This window comes from Ambystoma mexicanum, chromosome 2q (genome assembly GCF_040938575.1).
Source record: "Ambystoma mexicanum isolate Mex_15411 chromosome 2q, UKY_AmexF1_1, whole genome shotgun sequence".
Taxonomy (NCBI): domain Eukaryota; kingdom Metazoa; phylum Chordata; class Amphibia; order Caudata; family Ambystomatidae; genus Ambystoma; species Ambystoma mexicanum.
This window is the reverse complement of record NC_090924.1, coordinates 875,706,981-875,729,462: the sequence shown is the minus strand read 5'-3', so window position 1 is coordinate 875,729,462 and position 22,482 is coordinate 875,706,981. Positions and strand designations below refer to the sequence as shown.

The window sequence follows — 22,482 nt, the reverse complement described above, 5'->3', positions numbered from 1 at the left end:
GGCGGAATCGTGCAAAGTCACTTGCCTAGACAGCGTGTCTTGTATCGAGGAGGCGGATGCCTCCTGGGCCACCTGACGTGCTAGATGCCGTCTGCCCCTTTCCTCCCTGCTGCCCAGTGCAGCTGTACCCCTCCTCTGTGACCCTCTGTATCCTACCCCCGGACATTGTTCTGTTGTTACCTCTGAAAAGCACTCTGTTATGCATCTGTACTGTTGTATAACTCTGTAAAGTGCTCTGTTTTTCTTTGTTGTATAGCTCTGTAAAGCGCTCTGTTGCATCATGAAGCCAGATCCGTACTCAATAAATAGCATAATAATAATAATTGTGCATTGACCAATGTTTCAAATGTTGATGGAAAGTACTGTATTGCATTCGTTTTCCTGGGGAGTCCGAAGTATCTCGGTCTAAAAGTGTGTTTTTTTTGGATTTGATACTACATATTCTGGTTAGCTGTAAAGTCTGTGGTCAGCCGGGACCTTCGGGAATAAGGTCTGTACCCAGAGTTTCCTGTGTTCTTGTACATGCTCATCCGGGATTCAATCTTCCATATGAAAAATGAGAGCTCAGTCTCTGATTATCTGGGCGGGGTATTGGTTGGTATGGTGAGTAGTGTGTAGTGGTAAGTGTGGGATCCAATTTTGAAGAGTGGCCCAATGCTAGAGATGGGGATTACCTTTGGAATCACTCAAATGCCTTTCCAATGGTGATCCAATGTCTGGAAAACTCAGGATTCTGGCATTGTCAGTTGTTTACAAATGCTGACTGATGCACTCTGTTCGACACAAGGTGAGAGGACAGTGGTGGCAGTTCTGGTGATGGCGTGATGGTTCAGTGGCAACGAAGAGGATCTTCACGCAACAAGGACTTCTCTGAAGCTACTGGTGATGCCACTGTACTGATCTGCTGTAACTGTGACATGGTGTAGTGGTCTGGTTTGCTGAAGGTGCATCTCCTGTGGACCATGCTTTACTGTGACAGACTTGCGCGGCCCCAATGTTACTTTCGGAGATCTTGCCATGTTCTTTGCAGTTATTTGTCTCGAGTAGCATCCATAGGCCTCTGGCTCTTCTGTTTGGCAGTACAGGTTCAACAAGGAAAGTTTACAGAGCCTTGCGTTAGTTCGCACTTGGGTGCTCAGCAGTTTTCTCAGACCCCCAAATCCATTCCAACCTTTGGCAACCACCCAATCACTGGTGGATACTGCCACTTTCAGCTTTCAAAGGCTTCTTATTGGGCTTTCTCTCAAAGTGTGGCACAGGATTTAATCCAAACACCATTCAAAAACAAGTCATACTTGATTGTCTGAACTTTAGCTGTTGCTTTAAGGCAGGCAGTAGCTATGACAGTATATGTCAAAAGCCATGTCCTGCTCACTCTTCTGTACAAAACAGTGCCTACCAGTTAGATTTGATGATGGGTTGCACCAGAGGATTTTCCGGTAGGGATACCTGAGGTTTGAAAGTTTGCTATTCTCCACTATTATTCGCTGGAATGACTACCTACCAGTGTGGCCAAGTCATCCAACTATTCAAGGCCAAGGTGCTTTTGGGCCATACCAACCATGAGATGCTTATGCTTTCTGAGGGGCATATATGGGATTAACGTCCTGTAGGAGGCTTTGGATGAGTCCTCAGGGGAAAATGTTGGTAAACCACTCAAGAAAAATCAAAAGCAGAAAACGTAGGCACAGTTTAGGACTTTTCACCTCACATCTTACCTCCACTCAGACATTCTTGAAAGCCACCTACCATTCTATCAGTTCTAATACAATATAACATTTGTATTGTCCTTTTTCATTGCAGGTGTGATAACCCATAGTGCACAACACCACTGCACTGTTATACAGGTGCCCGATGTAGTGTCAGTAACTATTTTTGCAAGCATATTTTGCCCAAATGATGCTTAGTTTAAACGTTAATGTGAAGCACGTTTCCCATGTAACTAATTTATCAAGGCCCTGCTGACAATTGATAATGAGGTTCTAAATCTAAAATCGATGAATTGTATTAATTGTTTTTAATTGTGCCTTGTTTACAGGGATGCCTGGAGTACCCTTGGAACCATGTCCAAAGAAGAAGCAATGATTGCGTATGTCGAAGAAATGAAAAAGGTGGGCTTCTCCAATTACTTTTTTTGTTTGTGCTGAAAAGTCCTTCATTCTAAGAGAAAATATATTATTTAGTCCAATAATAGTATGCTATTCTCATTCTATGGCTAATTTCCCTTACCTATAGAGTCCCCCAGCAGCTTTGCTGGATTTGAAGGGTTTATTTCTTTTTACCTGCTAAGAATGAGGCTCTTTTTCCCACTCTTAGGCATTTTTGCTATGTGTGTTCTAGGATATTTTTGTGTTTAATGACTATGGGATCTTTCTCACCCCCATAGGAACCATCTTTATTCACATGTTACACAGCACCCTCAGTCCAGTGACAGAGGGGTGTCGTAGCGACCCCCAAACATAGACTCCATACCCTCGGACTGACTACTGTCTCCCAGGGCATGTAAAGTCCCCATTGACTTTACTAGTCAATCCTATGAACTAAACCAGTACAACCCATATTACTATGGAGGTACTGGAAGGGGTTAATAGTTTTTCCCCTATGTTCATTTTCAAGAGGGTACCCTACAGTCCCTCTCTCTGGGGGGTTTCTGGCTGGTAGCAGTGGTTACTACCATAAATATTCGACCGCGAATATTTCCCTATGGGATTTTCCCATTGTTCGAGGCTACCACTTTTTCTGACAGTCTCTAACATACCACCGGTGCATTTTAATATTAACTTTACTCCGGTAGGTTTTATTTGCCAGAACTTTAATATAACTTCTTTCTCGGGTCTTTCTCTACAATCCTAACCCAGGTCGGGGATCCTTTGTTCGTCCGTTTGGTGGGCTTCTGCCCAGAAACCCTCCTTCTGGCGCGAGTGAGTCTGGGGTGGGTCCATTGTGTGGGAGGAGGGAGTAGGACCCTGGGCAAGGTTGCCTCAGCAACCCATGTCGCACTCTATCCTGATAGGCTGTAGGGTCTCCCGCCAAGATGACCACTCCACTGTGTGAGTGACAGCTAGGCTGTATGAATGGGGATCTTTTTGCATAAAAGCAGGGTCCTGAGGACTGGAAGAGCAAGACATCGCCACTGGAACTAAGAAGCCGAAGAAGAGAGAAGCCAAAGACATCTGCAACGACTGAACCACCGGTGAAGCCCTGCTGCAGCGTCTCACCACTTTTCTCCACACGACGAGAGAAGATCTTCACCTCTAAGAGCCTTCTTCCCTTGAGCTGGTGGGGCCAACTAGTTTGCCTATCGCCTTCCCAGACCTGCCTTGGTCGAATCTCCCGTACTCGAAGGCCGGATAGCCAGGCACCAGTTCACCCGGACCGCGATTTAAAGGATTGTACCTTTTATTCCTCGGGCAGCACCGCAGCTGGTTTCATCCCTTGGTAGTGCAGTGACTCGAACCTTCCTCCACAATGAGGGCCTCTCTTCCTCTGCTGGATCACCCGAACTGCAGGAACTACCAGGAACAACTGCCACCGCAGGAGCCACTTCTTCATTTAAAGGTACATTGTTCCGCCAGGCCGCCCTCTCTTCGCGGTAGCACTAAAGGTGTTTTAAATCCTTTACCTACCTGTTGGGTCGGCCGCCCCTCTCTCTTAACATTGTCTTTTCACTTCTGCAACCACCTTTTCAAATTTGTTAACCAAAGACTTGACTGCAGCTACAAGAACATTTTGCTCCTGGGCCCTTGCCCTGTAGCAGTGACTCTGGCACAGGCCTACTGACTCTGGCCACATTTGTTAGATCTGCTTTCTTTAGATTGATTCTCACTGAGAACTGTGTTGGTGCACCTATTTCTTGTAACTACCCTTTCCTTCCCTTTTCTAATCATTGTGAAATGCCATTTTGCTCAGTTTTCATTTTAAGTATTGCCTATACTGATGCGCTGTCTTGCTGAACTGGTTCACAAACTGATGGGAAGTGTTGCTAGGGTGGATAAGAACCTATTTCTAGATAACCTGTGCTTTCCCTCCCTTGTGAGGAATTGTTAGAGGATCCCTTGTGTGTAGTTGTCAGTGTGCTGTTTTGCTCAGTTTTCACTCTGGTTCACTTGGTCTACAATTCAACTTGGGAGTGTGTATATTTTTCCTTTGACTTAATTTAACTTGCTTGATGACTGTGATACATGTGTTTTATTAGAAGTGTATAAAATAAATATATATCTACTTTTTAAATACAAAGGTTTGGTCAGTGTTTCCTGGTTCCATAGTCTAGTGGGCCTATTGTGTAAACCCTGAATACTGCTCATCTCCCTCTTGAGATAGGGCTGACTGCTCAGCCACAGTTACCAACTAAATCTTTGTGGTACAGACTGATACCAAAGGGGATTTATTGCTCTCACCTGTAGTCCTAATCTTGTGTAGGGCTCCCTAAGGGAACCGCACTGGATTCTGCCTAACATATTGACATCCCTGCTTGGAAGACTCTGCAACTTTCCCTTTGATAGTAACGTGCACGGGTGGGGAGATTAGAAGATTGCTTGGATTTCTCATAAAGAACCTCAAATGTTACAACTGCTTCTTCCCTTTCTCAATGAATCATGTGTGTGCTTGGAAGCTTCTTGGCTGGAGCTGTGTAGGATTTGGATCAGGCAGCATTATCAATAAACCGGAAAGCTGAAATAGATGCAGCTGTAAAGGAAAATACGATTTAGCCAAGCACATTGCAGATTTGTAAGAAGCCTGTTTTCCCAGGTTTTCTGAATATAGCTTTTCCCCAGTTTATAGTCATTCCATCGACAGCCAAAGCATCTAATGCCATACCATCTTAAAAAATAAAAAAAAAGCATCTAATGCATTTTTTTTTTCTTTTTAATGGGGGTTGTGGGGGGGCTCCAACCCCACCCCCCTTTTTAACCTTTAAACCCCATTTTTATTAAACTAAACCCTTTACCATCTAAAAAAAATGCATTAGATGCTATTTATTTTTTTAGATGGTTTGACCGTCGATGCTTTGGTTGTCAATGCAATGACCGGATACCCTTTTTTCCCCTGCTTCATAACCAAGGACAAATAGGTTATGTGTGTAATTTTAGTATGAATTCCTAATATGTAAAACTGTTATCTTGCCAGATACTCAACAGTTCAAATGCAAGATGCAATTGTCCTTTAAAAAAGAAATCTCTCGGCTAGCATGACATTATATTTGTATAACCTTTAAATGTTGAGCTATGGATCATGTAGAGTAATAATAGAATCATTTATTCTATAGAGAGATGGTCCAGAGGGGCACAAATGTATGATTTTGGCCAAAGTATTTTGTCGGATCACATGGCTCTTATTGAATAGGACAAATCAAAAACAATAGTTTACCCTTTTCTGCTAGGTCTAGGGTCTATAGGTAGTATATATGTACAATGCAGTTCTACACTCCATTATAATATTTGTAGAATGTCTTCTAGCGTGCTGTTGGTGTAAAGTTGCTTAGGCATCCTGTTTTAGTGGGCCTAGACCTTTAAACCACTTAGAAGTTAACTTTTACAAGGGCATAGCCGAGCTCCGGAGCAGTCGCACTTGTAGAGTGCTCTGTGAGCCGAGGGTTGTCATGGGCCTGCCTGGGGTCCGGGTTCTGATGAACTCTTACAGATGGTGTTCCGGAGTTGATCCCCGACAAGTGGGATCTTGGGGGGAGTCTTAACTTCTCGGCAAGAAGCAGTACTCTGGGTGGGCGGTCGGAGCCACACTCTTGTTTCAAGATGGCGCCTGGTACTCACTGATGCAAGACCGGTCTTTCAGACACTCAGCCTTGCTGACTGGCTCCATGGTGGAGGGGCGTCCTTGCCCCTCATTTATTCCCCAACCCACTTCACTGCCCGGCCCGAGGGCTCCAAAACAGAATGTGTGGGTGTGCCAAGTGCATGGTGAGGCATCCTTGGATCGGACGTCTCCACAACTGAGTTCCTGCCACCCAAGGTCGGTGCCCGACCATCGACTGGGAATTGATAACGTCCCCCAGAGAAAGCTGGCATCGGGTGCTGCAGTGGGGGAGCCGGCTAGATGCGTGCTCTGAGGAGCTTAGAGGTGTGACTTGTTGCCAAATAAATGCTTGGACACGGTGGCTCCAAGGTCCGGCTCCACATGTACCTCTATGGTCCAGTCAGGTACTCTGGATTAATATTAAGGTTGGGATGCCATTTGGCCCTAGTTGATCGAGCCTGGCCCGGGGATGGACCCGGCATGCACCTCCCTATAGCCCAAAGGCGATGGCGGGCAGGTTTCGATGGGATGAGAAGGGGAGGGGAGGCGAGGGGAGGGACACAGGGAGGGGGCAGGTGGGAGGTTCAAGTAGTGTTTTTCTGGGTTTTTTTTTCAGTGTTTCAGTTGTTGAGAGGTTCTGGGGGGTTGTGTGGGGCATTCGGTGCCTTTTGGAAGCAACGACCGGAACAGTTGATTTAAATTTTGATGGTGGGAGAGGAATTTCTTAGGATAGCGACTCAACGCACAAAGTTTCAACTCCTCATCCAAGAGGAGGTGAATGTTGAGGAGGCTCCAGACATCTGAGATAGGTATTGCAGTGATCCAGGAAACCCACCTGCTCCTTGTGGAGGAGTTTAGGATGAAGCATAAGGCCTTTCCTAGACAATATTTTGCCTTGGCGGGGAGAAAAATTAGACGGATGGCCATATTGCTCACCAAGGAGGTTCCTTTTCTTCAGGGCAAGGTTCTCGAGGATCTGGTGAGAGGGACCATGCTGGGACATCCAGTGACTTTGGCTTTATGCTATCTGCCCAGTGAAAATCAGCCTGAATATCTGGAATCTCTACTCCCCATTTTGGCTGAATTTGTCATTGTTATAGGTGGGTTGCTTTTGGGTGGGGACTTGGCCCAGACCCAGCTGTGGACAAGACACCCCACGCTGCTGATTATAAGCGGTCATTGGAATTGACGAGTGTTCTACGGGAGCTTGATTTGGTAGATGTCTGGAGGCTTCTCCCAGGGGGGGTGCTAAGCAGTGATGAGGGGAGAGTTTATTAGCCACTCTGCTGCACACTTCTCTGCTAATAAACGCACATGTGCCTTATTGGAGTCACATGTGATGGACCGGAAGACGGTATGTGTCCAAGATAAAACCCTGAGGGTGTTGAGAGAATGGGGATTGGCCAGATCTAATTTAGAAGCCCTGATGGCCTCTGAGACAGCCAATTCCCTAAATCGAACCAAAACAATTTTGGCTTTCTTTCGATTGAGAATAGGAGAATAGCAGTAGGTTTCTAGCCTATAAATTGAAGAAACCGAAAACTAGAAATAGTGTCATGCGGATTAGGGATGGGAGTGGGGTTCTCAGGCACTCTGATTCAGATAAGTTCAGTGTATTTGCAGACTTTTATTAAACATTGCTCGAGTCGGAAAACCCAGAGACCCCGATCTCCTTCCTAGCTCTGTCTTCCCATCCTCCACTCCCAGCGGGATTGTGGAATTTGTTTGTGCTTCCCATGATGCAGCAGGAGGTGGAATGGGCTATCGGCTCTGTGGAGAATCCTGCGGATCCCCCAATAAAACCCTTCCTAGAGTCTCCTCCCAGGTGGCCAGGAGAGGGGGAGACGCTTGCTGATTACAATCCTGTGGGTAGTGTACTGCGGAAGTATCACCTGGGTGGAGACCAGGCCCATGGAGGTGGGGAGATTTTGCAGGGCGAGTTATGGTACTACGCCTTGAGTGGCGACAAGACCATTCCAAGAGAGGTTATTGCATCCTGCTATTTTGATGATAATTTTATTATTTTTTATTATTGTTTTGGTTTGTATAAACCTTTACAAAACTTAGAATACAGAGTAATTCCATAAAACATGATTCAATAAAACACGACATAATATACATTTTTAAAAAAAATGTAAGCAAAAAATATTTTTTTTTCTAACCAAGGAATGACTTCACATATATCTACTATCATTTAAGAGAATACCAGAGATGGATATACACTTCACCCAGTAATTTGTATTGAATGCCACATTAATAACAAGCTTTTTCTCCAGCATGGGGTCTGGCATGGATTCACATGCTCATGAATATTCCCAGTCAGGCTGGGAATCCTCGGTAACGAAAAAAATCTGTTTCAGTTTCATTTCTGAACTGTCTTTCTACTAGTAACCAATCACTGGTCTCTGGTTCATACTGCCCCCAGCCAATGACTGCCCTCTACCTAAGCCCCTCCTCTGGCAGCCATCTTCAGATTTTTACCGCACGTTCAAGTGTTGGGAGTCCTTGTGCTGTAGCTCTCGAGCTTTTACTGCATTTTGTGTTTTTTTGAAGAGTTTACTCTTATATTTTCGGTCAATCGAGCCTCAAGCTCCACCGATTATAATTCCGATCAACGGGGACCCGTTTTCGGAATTTCGGCACCCCTCAAGGGCATCTTTTCATTGAGTTTTCCACTTCTCTGAGGATTCCAGAAGATCTTTGAGGCCTACCCCGCTTGGTCATGGCCCAGGACAAAGGAAGCATGATGCCTGTTGGACCCAAGCTGTTCAGGAGCTGCCCTGGATGCGGACTGTAGAACGTCTTTGAGGATAAGCACTCTCGGTGCCTCTACTGCCTTCACGACGACAAATCGCACGTGGAGAAGGACTGCGCGTTTTGTAAGAACATGTCCGAACGGACAATGAAGGATCGTCATACTCGACTCACCAACTGTCTGGAGGGGAAGAGCCCAGCAGCAGGTGAGAAGAAGTCCGAGCGGTCTTCTAAGACCTTTGAGGGCGCTCCGGCGACGGGGGCCCAACAAAAGGCAAAGCACTGCGTGTCCGTGGGCACCGGGAGCGCCGATCGGTCGGGCTCCTCGGCTGCTAGGCAGGGCGCATTATCACTGACGCCATCAACCACGAGCCAACGGTGAAGAGGAAGTCATAGAACCTGGGTAAGCTTAGGGGGAAGCTCTGGTCGATCCCGACGGAGACAGCCGAGGGGGAGCGAGGCGGCGACCCTCCCCCCCCAAGGTGGAAGCCTCAGTCACACCCAAGGCTGTGAAGGCCCTGATTCACCCGGCTAAGGCCTCGATTGAAGGAGTTGTGGCGGCCCTGGCAAAACCTACGGAGGCTTCCCCAGTGGAGATGGCTTCAGGGGCTAGAGTTTCCCTGCCACCCCAGAGGGAATCATCTTTTCTGCCTATCGAGAAGACCCTGTGAAACCCTAGCAGGAGAAAGAGGGGGGGGGGGGGCACGGTAGCCATAACGGACACGAATACCACCTCCTGAGGATAAGTTGGCTAGCGTCCAAAGGATCCTGGACAAGAAGTTTGAGGAATCCAGGGCCCACGGGAAGGATCCCGACGAGGCTGATGAAGAGAGCAACGAGGGGGCCGACGGGGAAGATGGGGCCACGGAGGACCCCACACCCCAGCCGTCAGTCCCGTTGCAGCCGGTGCCCGTACCACGGGACAATACAGGAGCTATCTTGATGGCTATACAGACCCTGTGTACGGAAATAAGGACAAGGATGCCCTTACCCCCCCACCGACGACCCAGTTTGGCCTGGTCTGTCGGGGAGCCCGCCTAACAAGCGGAGATGTGTCCATCCTCCTCCCCCTTCCAGCCTTCACCCCATCCCCTCGTCCGAGGGATGAGACGATAACGGAGACGGACGACGACGACGGTGGTGACGACGGAATGGACCTCCCATCACCACCTGCTTGGGCCTCACCCCCAACCCCGACGAAATTGGCTCCTTCCACACCATGATCGCCAGGGCATCTGAGCTCTTTCAGCTCTGCCCCGAAGAACAGGAGGAGGGTTTCTTCTACCAGCGACGGGAGGCCAAGAGGAAGACTGTCCTCTCAGTCCCGTTACTGGACGACATCTGGGACGAGGGGCCTGGCGCTCCTGAAGAACCCGTCTACAGCTCCTGCTAAGAGAGACCGGTACGAGAAGAAGTACCGGGTCCCAGACTCCACCCCTATGTTCCTCAGAGCACAGCCGTCCCCGGATTCAGTGGTCTCTGCGGCGGCCAATAAGAAATCGGCAGAGGCGATGACTTCAACTTCAACATCCCCACCGGACGGTGAGGGGAAGAAGCTGGACGCCATGGGACGACGGATCATCTCGTCGGCGGCAACGACTATTAAAGCGTCCAACACCCTTGCGATCGTGGCATGCTACGACAGGGAGCTGTGGTTCAAGATCGCTCCCCTCCTAGACTTCCTGCGGGACGACAAGAGGGCTGAGGCCCTGGAAATCCTACAGGAAGGCAAGGTGGCTTCGGACCACGCCATTACGGTGGCCACAGACATCGCCGACACCGGCTTTTGCCAGATGGGCAACAGCGTTTGCCTTCGCCGGCGCGGTTGGCTCAAGGCCACCGATTTCCGCCAGGACATGCAGACCTGGGTTCTGGACATGCCCCTCGACGGGAATAACCTGTTCGGCAAGGAAGTGGACGAGTCACTGCAGGCCATCAAGGTGGACTCCGAGACGGCTCGGGCCTTGGGTGTTCTTCAACGACAGCTGTCCTTTCGGAACTCCGGAGGCAAGCAAGGTGCCTCCAAAGGATTCCGCGGTGGTTCCTCGTACTGCCAAGCGGCCCGCTCCTCGTCGCAGGAAGCCTACAGAGGACGCGGCAAGACAGAAAGATCACGTCGCCAAGGAGGCCAAGGCGGCAAGGCCGCAAAGAAACAGGACTGAACCGGCCGTGGCGTCGGGCCCCCACCCGAGCACCCCAGTGGGAGACCGACTGGCGAAATTAATCAGCGTGTGGGAGTCCATCTCCACCGATCGTTGGGTGCTAGATGCCCTGGCCCGCGGGCACACTTTGGAATTTCAGAGAAGGTGTCCCCGTATACCACCCGTGGCCAGGAAGTAAAGCCACGTCCCACAACTACTTCTGGAGGTACGAGCGATGCTAAGAAAGGGAGCCATAGAACTCGTGTCAAAGAGGCTCGGAGTGTACTCGCGGTACTTTCTCGTCCGGAAGACGACCGGCGACCCATCCTGGACCTTCGTCATCTAAACAAGTACATAAAGTCTCAGAAATTCCGGATGGTCACCCTCCAGCACGTGCTGGGACAGCTGGAGGAAGGCGACTTCCTATCGTCGCTGGACTTGGAGAATGCCTACTTCCACATCCCCATTCTAAAAGGATATTGAAAATTCCTACGATTCGTGGTCCAGGGGCGACACTATCAGTTCAAGGCCCTTCCCTTCGGATTGAAGTCGGCACCCAGGGTATTCACCAAGTGCCTGGCCCCAGTGGCGGCGCGGCTGCGCCTGCAGGGGATCCACATCTACCCCTACCTGGACGATTGGCTCATCCGAGCAAAGTCAAGGGAACTCACCGTCGATCACACAGCGAAGACCATCCAACTGCTCATGGATCTGGGATTCTCTATCAACTTTGCGAAATCCCACTTGGTACCGTCGCAAGACGCCCTTTCCTGGGAGCCAGACTCGACACAGTGGATGAAACGATGAAGGCTATCCTTGGCAAGGAACAATGGCTGTTGACCATGGAGGTGGCCAGGGTGAGGTCCATCAAGTCCCTACTCGGCATGATGTCCTCGTACATATACCTCGTGTGCCTATGCATGCTGCGGATGCGACCACTGCAGGAGTTACTCGACGCCCGTTGGATGCAAGCGGCGGGCAGTTTTGAAGACAGGATCTCACGCAACGAGACTTTCCGCCAAGCGATCCGGTGGTGGGGCACCCACGCGCAATCTAGCGGCAGGCATGGACTTCCAGACCACGGCACATCAGGAGACAGTGACAATGGACACCTCCCGGGAAGGATGGGAGCACACACTGGAGATCTCCACGCAAAAGGCCGGAGGAGAGATCGCTACACATCAATGTCCTGGAGCTCAGAGCCGTGTTCTGGGCCCTCAGGTCGTTCCTTCCGTCCCTCCAGGGCAAAGTGGTAAGGATCTTCACCGACACCACCACCACAATGTTCTACATCCGGAAGCAGGGGGAACCAAATCCCCAGCCCTATCCAAGGAAGCGCAGGATCTATGGCACTAGGCGTCGCCCAAGGGATGTTTCTGGGACCATTCCATCTGGCAGGAATAAAGAACACCATCGCCAACTCACTTAGCAGGGAGCTGCGCTCGTGCCACGAGTGGGAGCTGCGGCAGGATCAAGTGGATCTCCTATTCCGCCGATGGGGCAATCCCCAGATCGACCTACTCGCAACAGCGACGAACACCAAGTGCCGGAGGTTCGCCAGCAGGTTTCGACAGCAGGGGAGCATGGGCGATGCCTTCTTATTCCCCTGGTGCGGCCTATTCCTGTATGCGTTCCCTCCATTGCCGTTGCTGCTGCGACTCATCAGTCAACTCAGACGGTCGCGGTGCAGGATGATCCTTGTCGCACCGGCATGGCCGAGGCAGATCTGGTTCCCGGACCTTCTGGACATGTCAGCGTCTCCCCCGGTCAAACTACCGACGGACGCAGGTCTTCTCACCCGGGAAGGAGGCACCATCCTCCATCACGACCCAGGATCTCTGAACCTGCAGGCCTGGCTCCTGCAGCACTAGAGTTCGGTGGGTATGATATCCCGGCGGACTGCAAGGAGGTGCTTGCAAAGGGCAGGGCGTCCTCGACTCTCAAGTGCTATGGAAACAAATGGAAGAGGTTCTCTGTCTGGTGCCGTGCACAGAAGATTAACTCTCTGTGGATTACAGCCCCTCAAGTGCTGCCGTACTTGCTATCACTGGTCAAGGCGGGGCTGGCACATGCCTCCATCAAGATCCATCTGGCGGCTATCTCCCACTACACCAGAACTCCGGGGCAGTCATCTCTATGGTCTCATCGCCTGGTGAAGGAGTTCATGAAAGGACTGTTCTGATCGTTCCCGCCGGTGAAGGCTCCGGCCCCGGCATGGGAGCTCAACGTGGTGCTGACCAGGCTCATGGGGCCGCCATTAGAGCTGCTGCATTCGGCACCATTGAAGTTCCTGTCTTGGAAGACAGCGTTTCTTGTGGCCATCACCTCTGCACGACGAGTGGGAGAGATCCAGGCCCTCTACTGTAAACCTCCATACTTGACATTTCACGAGACGAGGGTGCTGCCGAGGACGCACCCCCTCCTTCATGCCCAAGGTGCCATCGGACTTTCATCTCAACAAGTCCTTGGTGTTACCTGTTTTCTTCCTGTCGCCTTTGTCGCCGGCTGAGAGGACTTTGCACTCGCTGGATGTGGCTAGAGCGCTGAAGTTCTACGTGGACCGCACAGAGTCTTCCAAAGACATCACAGCTGTTTGTGAACTTTGGACTTGTGAACCAAGGGAAGGCCCTCTCGAAGGCTTCCATTTCCAGATGGCTCTCCGGCTGCATCATGCAATGTCACTGGTTGGCAAACCGACCCTTGCCCGACCGTCCGAGAGCCCATTCAACCAGAGCGATCGCTGCTACTATGGCGTTCCTGTCTGGTGTGCCCCTGCTGGACATCTGCAGGGCTGCTACGTGGAGGTCGACTCACACCTTCACGAGATTCTACTGCGTCGACCGGGATTCCAGGGAGGAGTCCAGAGTCAGCCAGGCGGTGCTGCGCAACCTGTTTGCATGAAGGTGGGCCTGGTGAGGAGGTAAGAGATGCTTAATGTTGAGCCTTGCCACCTCCCATGGTTGTGCATGTGTGTACTGCTATGTATTCTTGTATTCATGAGCATGTGAATCCATGCCAGACCCCATGCTGGAGAAGGAATAAGTGACTTACCTGTAACTGTTGTTCTCCAGCATGGGTCTGGCATGGATTCACATGCGAACCCTCCCTCCTACCCCTCTGCGGCTCTTCTCTTAGTCCTACTGCCACTTTACATGCTACCAAATCTGAAGATGGCTGCCAGAGGAGGGGTTTAGGTAGAGGGCAGTCATTGGCTGGGGGCAGTATGACCCAGAGACCAGTGATTGGTTACTAGTAGAAAGACAGTTCAGAAACTAAACTGAAACAGATTTTTTTTTCTTCACCGAGGAGGATTCCCAGCCTGACTGGGAATATTCATGAGCATGTGAATCCATGCCAGACCCATGCTGGAGAACAACAGTTACAGGTATGTAACTTGTTCCTTACCGGACAACTATGTGTACATGTGGCCCCTCAATATATTGACATTGCTATTATTTGCATTCTCACATTGTAACGCAAGGGTGAAAGACCATTCGTGGTCTTATTTATGTGACTAGGCATATGTTTTGCAGATAGTCATTTACCTATATTTTTAAGGAGACTGAAGATCCATGCAGCGTTTCACACCATAACTTTTCTCTATCTACATCCGTTGTATCTCTAACAAACTTTGTAAAATAGTCTAATCTATGTTGCAGGAGATTGGGACAGACCAAAAGCAGATGCATCATGGATTCTATTGTGCCAGCTTGCTTACAAAATCTACAGTATTTTTTTCTCAGTGTCTTCCTTACCCCGTATATTCAGTATCTGATTTGTGTTTGAAACATTAAACCTAATTCGCATGGTCTTGTTCCTAAAAGACCTTGAGGGATATTTTACCAGATATTCTTATGGCCTGGATGCCATTTCCAAAAATATATTACTTGACTATAGAGACCAGAATTCAGGATAACCGCGTTATTTACGAGCCAGTCGAATGCTTTTAGTATTTCTTTCACCTTCCTTGGGTTACTAACCAGGGTTACAAGAGAGAGACCCAAGTTTGTCAGAATTTCCACACAGGTATTTTTCAGGGATTGCATAAAGGTGACCTTCATCTCCACATTTAGATGATAGTAGAGAGAGTCCTTCTCTGCAACCAAACATTTTCTCAACAGAGCTAATTTTTTTGCATACATTATGCTTGAGATTGATTGCAGGCCCAATTCATAACGGATCAATTCTAGCGGGATACATTTTGGAAGAAAATACAATATTTTGCGCCATATCAGTGATTCCAGTTGTCTCAAATATGGTCCCGTATCATTGGGTAAGAATTCCAAACCATATGTTAGTCTTGAAATAAATTTCAGGCGGTAGAATTGGATACATGGGGCCAATGTGAACTTTCAATATTTTCTTTCAATAGCCCTGATTTGGTTCGTGGACTCTTTTGCTTTCATAAGAAGAGTATTTTTCTGGACCATTTTTCTGGATTGCAAGCTGATAAATGCATAACCCAAGTATTGAGAGTGATCTATCCAAGACCGCTATTGTGAAGTCTTTACACGATTCCTGGGGAGAAAGGCTGGGGCAGGGTTCAGATGAGTCCAGGTCCCTGCATAGCTGATTTTCATCGCCGCTCCAACTCGCGGAGGACCCAGCTGCAGTTTGAAAGAGGGTGCGAATCACAACTATCAGCTGTTTGCCAAGCCACGCCCACAGGAAGAGGCGTATAAATCGGAGACGCCTTAACCCGTGCAGCGTGAAGCCCGCTGAGGAGCAAAGGGCGTCTGCCTTCTACTGTTTTCGGCTTTTTCCAGCTGGAGACGCTGGACATGCGGTAAGTGCTGGTCCCTGCATCACATCTTTACTAATTTAAAAAATCACCTCTCACTTACTGAATATCCCTTTGCTCAAATAAATTGTCAGTGGATTCTACAAAGCCTCGTACGCGATTACAAGAAAAACATGAAGAGTCATTGGCAACTGTAACCAAAAGTACCCATTCACTAAAGTCCCATGGGAATCCCATGCGACACCCTAACACTGATTCTAAATTGGTAGAGTCAACGGTCACTCCATGGCCAACAGTGAAACTAAAAAAAGAGGATAAGCCCCTTTCGCAATCTACTATGGAGAGAATTCCGGTTTTATGTCCATTGGACGATCAAGTCCCATCATTATTGAAACTTATACCACAAATTGTAAACACGAAATCAGTAGGAACGAATCCTTCGCCTCTTGAGCCCCAGCCCTCTTTTATTCCAGACCAACGGAAAGGTACTCCATCTCCATTAACTTCGAACATTTCCCCCCCCCCAGCCTCGCAATCACCCAATGTCTTCTGACATAACCGCCCATGAGAAACAACGGACTATGTCATCTAATCCGACTAGATTAACGACTCATCCCTCCATTGATACAACAGCAACCGATCAATCAAAATGAGCTTTCCCTTTACATGCAAACCCCCAAACACAAAGTGAAAGAGACCTTAAATCTGTCTGCGAAGATTCTTGCTTTACACCAAGCCTGCAGGAAAAAGCAAGAGTGGCCAAACAACAATGGCACTCAATGTATTATCCTACAGACTCCTTAAATTGCGAGAAAAACAAACCATTGTCTGTTCGCATAGCTCGTCTTTCCCTCGACATAACAGAAATAGATGCGATTATGGATTCTCAAGAAAAAAGAGCAGAAGTTTTTGGGGAGGCCCTTAATAACATTCCAGATAAAAAAATTAACACATCTACACCAATTGCAACTAAAGGAGCTCACGTGCCCTTAAAAATTTCTCCAAAATGTACTCAAGATTCAACGACTACCCCAGCTGACAGTCTCAGAGTTAGAATCCCTCTCTCCACGCAAGAAAGTTGACCTCTTGGATAACAGACCTGACAAACCCCTTAAGAATTCCAACTACGATGCTCGACCTTCAGAATACACTAGTAGCAGTGCTATCAGTGGCAATGGTACCCTTCCTAAAAATCCAAGAAGCCATGGTAGACACAACTAAAGATAAAACAACCTTGCTAGCCGTGATCATGACTAAGCAAACTCAACTAGAAGGTTTCATTGGAACTATACAAGAGCGCCTAAACTATGAAGCAGAAACCTCTAGGACATGGCAAAGCTGCCTTGCGGAAGTTGCAAGAGTAGACCGAGCGGACAAACAGAACCTGATGGACACAATATCTATAATTACTAAGAGACTGATGGATGAAAAATTAAAAAAACATCCACACATGAGCATCCAAATGGATCAAACAAACTCAAACTGAGACCTTAGTGCATGCAGATGTAACTAAACTAGACCAACGACACAATATGAAACTCAAACTCACCCTTTAGGATCATTGGACCCACCATTACCATCGAGTCTAGCATCGAGTCTAGCTAACGCAGAACGGGCACTATGTACCCCTTTTGATATCTTTGACTTAACAAAACAAGGTCATGTGGGAAACGAACCAACTATGAAGAAAAAAAAAAGACACAAAAAAACCTCAAACAGGCTCTCGTGCATTCCTGAGAAAAATGCAATCAGTCTAAAAGTCTCTTTCGCAAAACATACCTACAATCTCAAAACAAATTACCCAAAATCATCCAGCCAAAGAATGTGTTGAATCAAGCCCACCAAATAGAGAAACAACATCCATTCTAACTCAACAACATGACAGCCTGGAGGATGAACCACTTGATGCTCTATTAGCTGTGATTAGTCAAGACACATCTACTCAAATAACAGACTCTGGCAGCCGTGCACACTAGAACTTCAGCTGACGCTACTGCTCATAACTCCATAGACTCGCAGGATGACCTATTGATAGTGCTTGACGAATGCTTGAGACATCTTCTGAAATTTCTCAGATGACCCCAAACAACCAGAATACATCAAATAACATCTCCTTCGTGTACTCAACGGTGTCAAATGACGAATCTTGGTCGTCATCAGAATCACAAAAAAATCCTAAAACCAAGGACATACTGCCCGACCAAGACGAAACACCACTCATCAGACCAAACTTTATTAACCCGGCGAAAGCATCCTTTGCATACAGAGGAGCCTAATTTCCAACTACAACAAACTCTGAAGATCCTGTAATTATGAATAGATCCAATATTCTGCGTCTATTTAATCCTATTCCACAATTAATCCAGATCGGTTCTCGTGACATTGAGGTGATCCATTTCCCTAATAAAGCTCAGATGGAAATAGCTCATATTGACTTTTATACCCATGAAACCATGCAATGTGTCCTGTCTACCAATTCACAACTAGCAAGACTAGGCTTCAAAACTGAAGAAATCTTTGTATCTAGAATAATGGCGGAAAAAAAACGAAGTAACAAACTAGCGAAGCATTACTCTTACTCACGAAATAAACTGATGAAACACCTGCCAGAAGACAATGCTCAGAAGCTTGCAAATAACACTGTTCCAAAGACTCAAGATACCACCACGGAAGATCACCAGACAAACTCAAACGTTACCCAGAAAAGATACGAATCATGGCGTGATTCACAATTGATTCCCAGTGCAAAAGGAACCCAAACGACCTAGGAGAAAACCGGAGTCCCCGAACGAAGACCTACCTATAACAATGACAATGCAAGAGACATCAACCGAGTAGGATATCACTATGCTCTTGGAACACCAGAGGCCACAAACACCTCTTTGACGAAGGATCGGCCTCCTTAGTAGAATCGGATTTCATATATTTACCAGGAAACCTGGTTGAAAGACGAAGTTATCTGTGATGGTTTTATCACTCTGATGAATCCAGCAATTACTTCACAGCAAGGTCGCCCTGCATCGGGAATGATTATTCTAACGAAAATTGACCCCTCACGGTCAATAACAACAAAGAAAAATATTCATTCCTGGGCACAATACATTACCATACAAATACCGACCTTCACAACTGACCTGGATCAATATTCTAAACCCACCCATCTAACCATCTTGAATATATACTGGAATCCAACGGCAATGAATGACAACAAATTTATAGACTCTATATGTGACAAAATTGACACTATTGCCAACACCATCAACCAAGTAGAGTTTAACATTGCTGGAGACTTTAACATGCATCTATACAGTAGAGAAGGAACAAAGTTAGATTCTCATATGCGGTCACCGAGAGCGAGGAAATGGACCAAAGAATTAACCATGCGTAACATATCCCTGATTGATCAACCAATGAACAGCGAAGGTCTGCCCCTCCCAACTTGGTCACGAGAAAAATCCACTTCAATCATTGATTACATTTTTACCTCAGAGGGGATACGAAAATGAATCATTTCAACTGCCAATCATCCCCAATCTAATAGTGACCATCACCGGCTATCAATATCATGGGATACACTACGATCTCAGATCACACGAATAACTCTACCAGACCTTGAACTGAATAACAGCTTGAATAGACTTGGAATAAAAAAAATCAGATGCCTGGTTTAGTTTCAAAATTTGAAGGTTCACTACTCCAAGACCAACCAACAAATTAAATTACGGCTGGATCCTAGAGAAATATCATCAACCGCTCTCAAGGCATAGAAACTCAATGAAACACAACCACACGCATCATTTCAATATTGAAATTAAGTTGAAGAAAAAACTTCTTCAGAAACGAATACGTCAATTAAAAAAGCAGAAAGAAACACATTTTGAAATAAAAAAAGAAAAACAGAAATATTCTAACTCGATAAAATCAATGAAAGCAATAATGCAGCAAAATGATGCAGAAGCAATTTTAGTTGCCCTGATCCAGAAAAACACAAGAGAACTATGGTAATTCCTAAACAAAACTTCCAAAGCATCACACATGATCCAAGAAGTAGACGCTTGCGCATGGATCAAACATTTCACTAACCTATATAAACCAACTCTAGATACTCTGATAACCGAAGCGGAGAAAAGAAACTGCTCTTGGGACCTCACCTGGGCAAAAAGAAGATCTTAGAACACCATTATGGCTCTCAATCCATCTCGAACCCCGGGTCCAGACGGACTATAGAATGGGCCACCTTTTTCACCCAACTTCTTACACTCATTGGAAGGACAAAAGAAATCCCTCGAATCTGGACCCTGGCTATTCTTATTCCGATCTACAAAGCTGGTGATAGAAAAAATCCAGAGAACTATAGACCCATAGCACTACTAGATCCCTTAGGAAAACTTTTCGCGGGATACCTCCTAAAAAAACATAACATCTGGGCGGTTGAGAATGGTAGGCAAGAAAAAAGACGGACTGGTTTTGTTAACAAAATAGGAACCAGTGTCAATTTATTGCTGTTGAACATGATGAAATATGAAGCAATCACCAAGAAACAGGTATATGCCATCTTTATAGACCTAAAAATGGCATTCGACTCTGTCAACAGGCAAAAACTGTGGAACAAATTAACATCATGGGGTTGCCCACCGTGCATCCTGAATCCAATAAGACAATTGTATTTGAATAATTCTATTCAAGTCCGGCTAACCAAGGATGGTGCAACGACAAAACCAATCCCGACCTGGAACGGCCTGAAACAAGGTTGCCCACTGGCCGCCAGCCTATATAATCTGTATACCTCCGATTTTGGGGAAATGATCAAAGACACATCTGTGAATCCTCCGAAGATTAATAATGAACCACTGCAAAACCTAATATATGCTGATGATATAATCATCCCAGATAAAACTGTGACAGGCCTACACAAGTCGTTAAACAAAGTTCAAAATTTCATGATAGAAAATGAGTTGCATATAAACATCAATAAAACTAAGCTAATGAAACTCTCGACCCAAAAAAACAAGAACCGACAAAACCTAAAGGTACATCTAGAAACCAAACCGATCGTGATAACCAAGGCAATTAAATATCTGGGTGTAATGATAAATCCCTCTACAAACGAACAAGAATGGAAAAAGTATCTTGAGGGTAAAGTCAGATCTCTTGCCAGACAAGGTTGCTTCTTTCACCTAAAGTTTGGAACCTATTCAATAAAAGCCACAATCGCTCTGTACAAACAAAAAGTGGTACTTATCCTTACCTATGGCAGCGAAACATTGATCAACCAACAAAAAATAAAATGGCCCTGCTGCGAGGTGATATTTTGGAGTAAAACATTATCCCTTCCCAGATCATTCCCTATGCCAAGAATCCAATTTGAACTGGCTCTTCAATCTTTGCAATCTATAGTTCTTTGGAAACAAATGGATCTCTACAGAAAAATAATCTCTCAAGAGCTAATACCATCGCTTGAAATACTGAAAGTAAAAAAACAAGCTTTTCAAGTCGCAGCTCTCTCTCATTGGACTTCTAAGATTAAACAAAAAATGCAAACGGAAGAAATCGCTGAAGAAATTCTGCTAAATAGACCGCAACATGCGAAACGCAAAATTCGGACCAATGACTGGATTAAAACAATCACCGAACAATTTAACGCCATCTAAAATGCAAGACGGAAACAAGGGCTCTTTGTGAACTTCCAGGCTACCTGAATTATTTTCCGGACCGCATTATCTGAGATTTATTTTTGCTCTTTCGCCTAAACATTCTACCAACCTGCTACTACTTAACCAAGATAGAAAAATCAGATTAAAAAAACCACTGACTGCCGCTTTTGCAAAGCAGATAATGTGTGTGAAACACTCTTTCATTTGATCATGGTCTGCCCGGCTTTAAAAGAAAAAAAGAGATCTATACAAAGCCTTCTTAGGAATATCCCAAAACAAATGACAACTCAAGAAAGATGGCCAAAATTATTAAGAGGAGAGGACAGATGCCTAATCTTCACAGTAATCAAATTTTGGACATTGATTATCAACGACAGTAAACTGTATGATTGAAATGTAATGACAAAGGTTTATTCTCTCTGAAATGTTAATTAAGTGCAAAATGAAAAGTTTGTAAAACCAAACAAATCATTTTTTAAATAAAAAAATAAATAAAAAATAAATATAACCCAAGTAACACAGAACTGTTTGATTTTTAATAGGATGGTCTCACTCTTTTGCTACCAGCGTTGAATACTGTGGTTTTACTTGGGTTAATTAACAATTTCTTTTCAGCTATAAATACCTTGAAGGCTTTAATCAATCTCTGCAGACCAATCTTTGTACAATCAAATAGAAGAAATCGTCAGCATATGCGACCCACTGGATGGTTGGATCTCCATTCTTTGGAGCGATTAGACCGCACTTATTTAAGGCCTTGCCCGCCTGTGAGACATAAAAATTAAAAAGGGTTGCCGCCAATCTGCAGCCTTGTTTCAGGCCATTTTGAGTTATGTTCAACAGTAAGCCCCTATTATTTAATCTCACTCTCATGACCGTGTTAGAGTACAGATATATTACCATGTCTAACAGGCCACTGTCAATCCCGAGCAATTATAGTGTTTTCCACAGGGTTAGCCCGTCGACCAGATAAAACGCCATTGTGAGATCCATTCAATCGATGTATAGATTCTCCAACGCTCTAATTTGATATGACCCAGTAGTTGGGACACTAACAGACCACTGACGTCCGTCCCCATCTGATTTCGAAAGCCAATCTGTCTGCAATCTAGGATAGAATTATTATCCATCCACATTGTCAACTTTTCCTGAACCATAGCAGCAAATATTTTGGATTATATATTCAAGAGAGTAATAGGTCTATAATTACTCTGACAAAGACGGTTGCCTTTTTTTATAAACAAGCAACACGTAAGACATTTTCCAGGAATCAGGTGTCACCTTTTTCTTACAAATATCTCTAAACAGTATATATAAGACTTTAGACCACATTACGATATTGCTTTTTAAATTGACAAAAGACAGATGGTTTGGGCCCAGCGTAATTGTAGATTTCGCTTTACTTATAATTCTCCCTATATTCTCGGTTGATATATCAAGG

At 46.1% G+C, this 22,482-nt stretch overlaps 1 protein-coding gene across 6 annotated transcripts in view; it reads left to right on the top strand.

Annotated features, from left to right (window-relative positions):
- The window catches only part of ACBD5 (acyl-CoA binding domain containing 5), an 803,722-nt gene that overhangs the window by 207,497 nt on the left and 573,743 nt on the right, over nt 1-22,482 (top strand). For all 6 annotated transcript variants that reach the window (XM_069648118.1, XM_069648119.1, XM_069648117.1 and 3 more), the window contains one exon: nt 2,039-2,111. In XM_069648118.1, the coding sequence (XP_069504219.1) occupies nt 2,039-2,111 (73 nt within the window). The remainder of the gene's footprint in view (nt 1-2,038; nt 2,112-22,482) is intronic.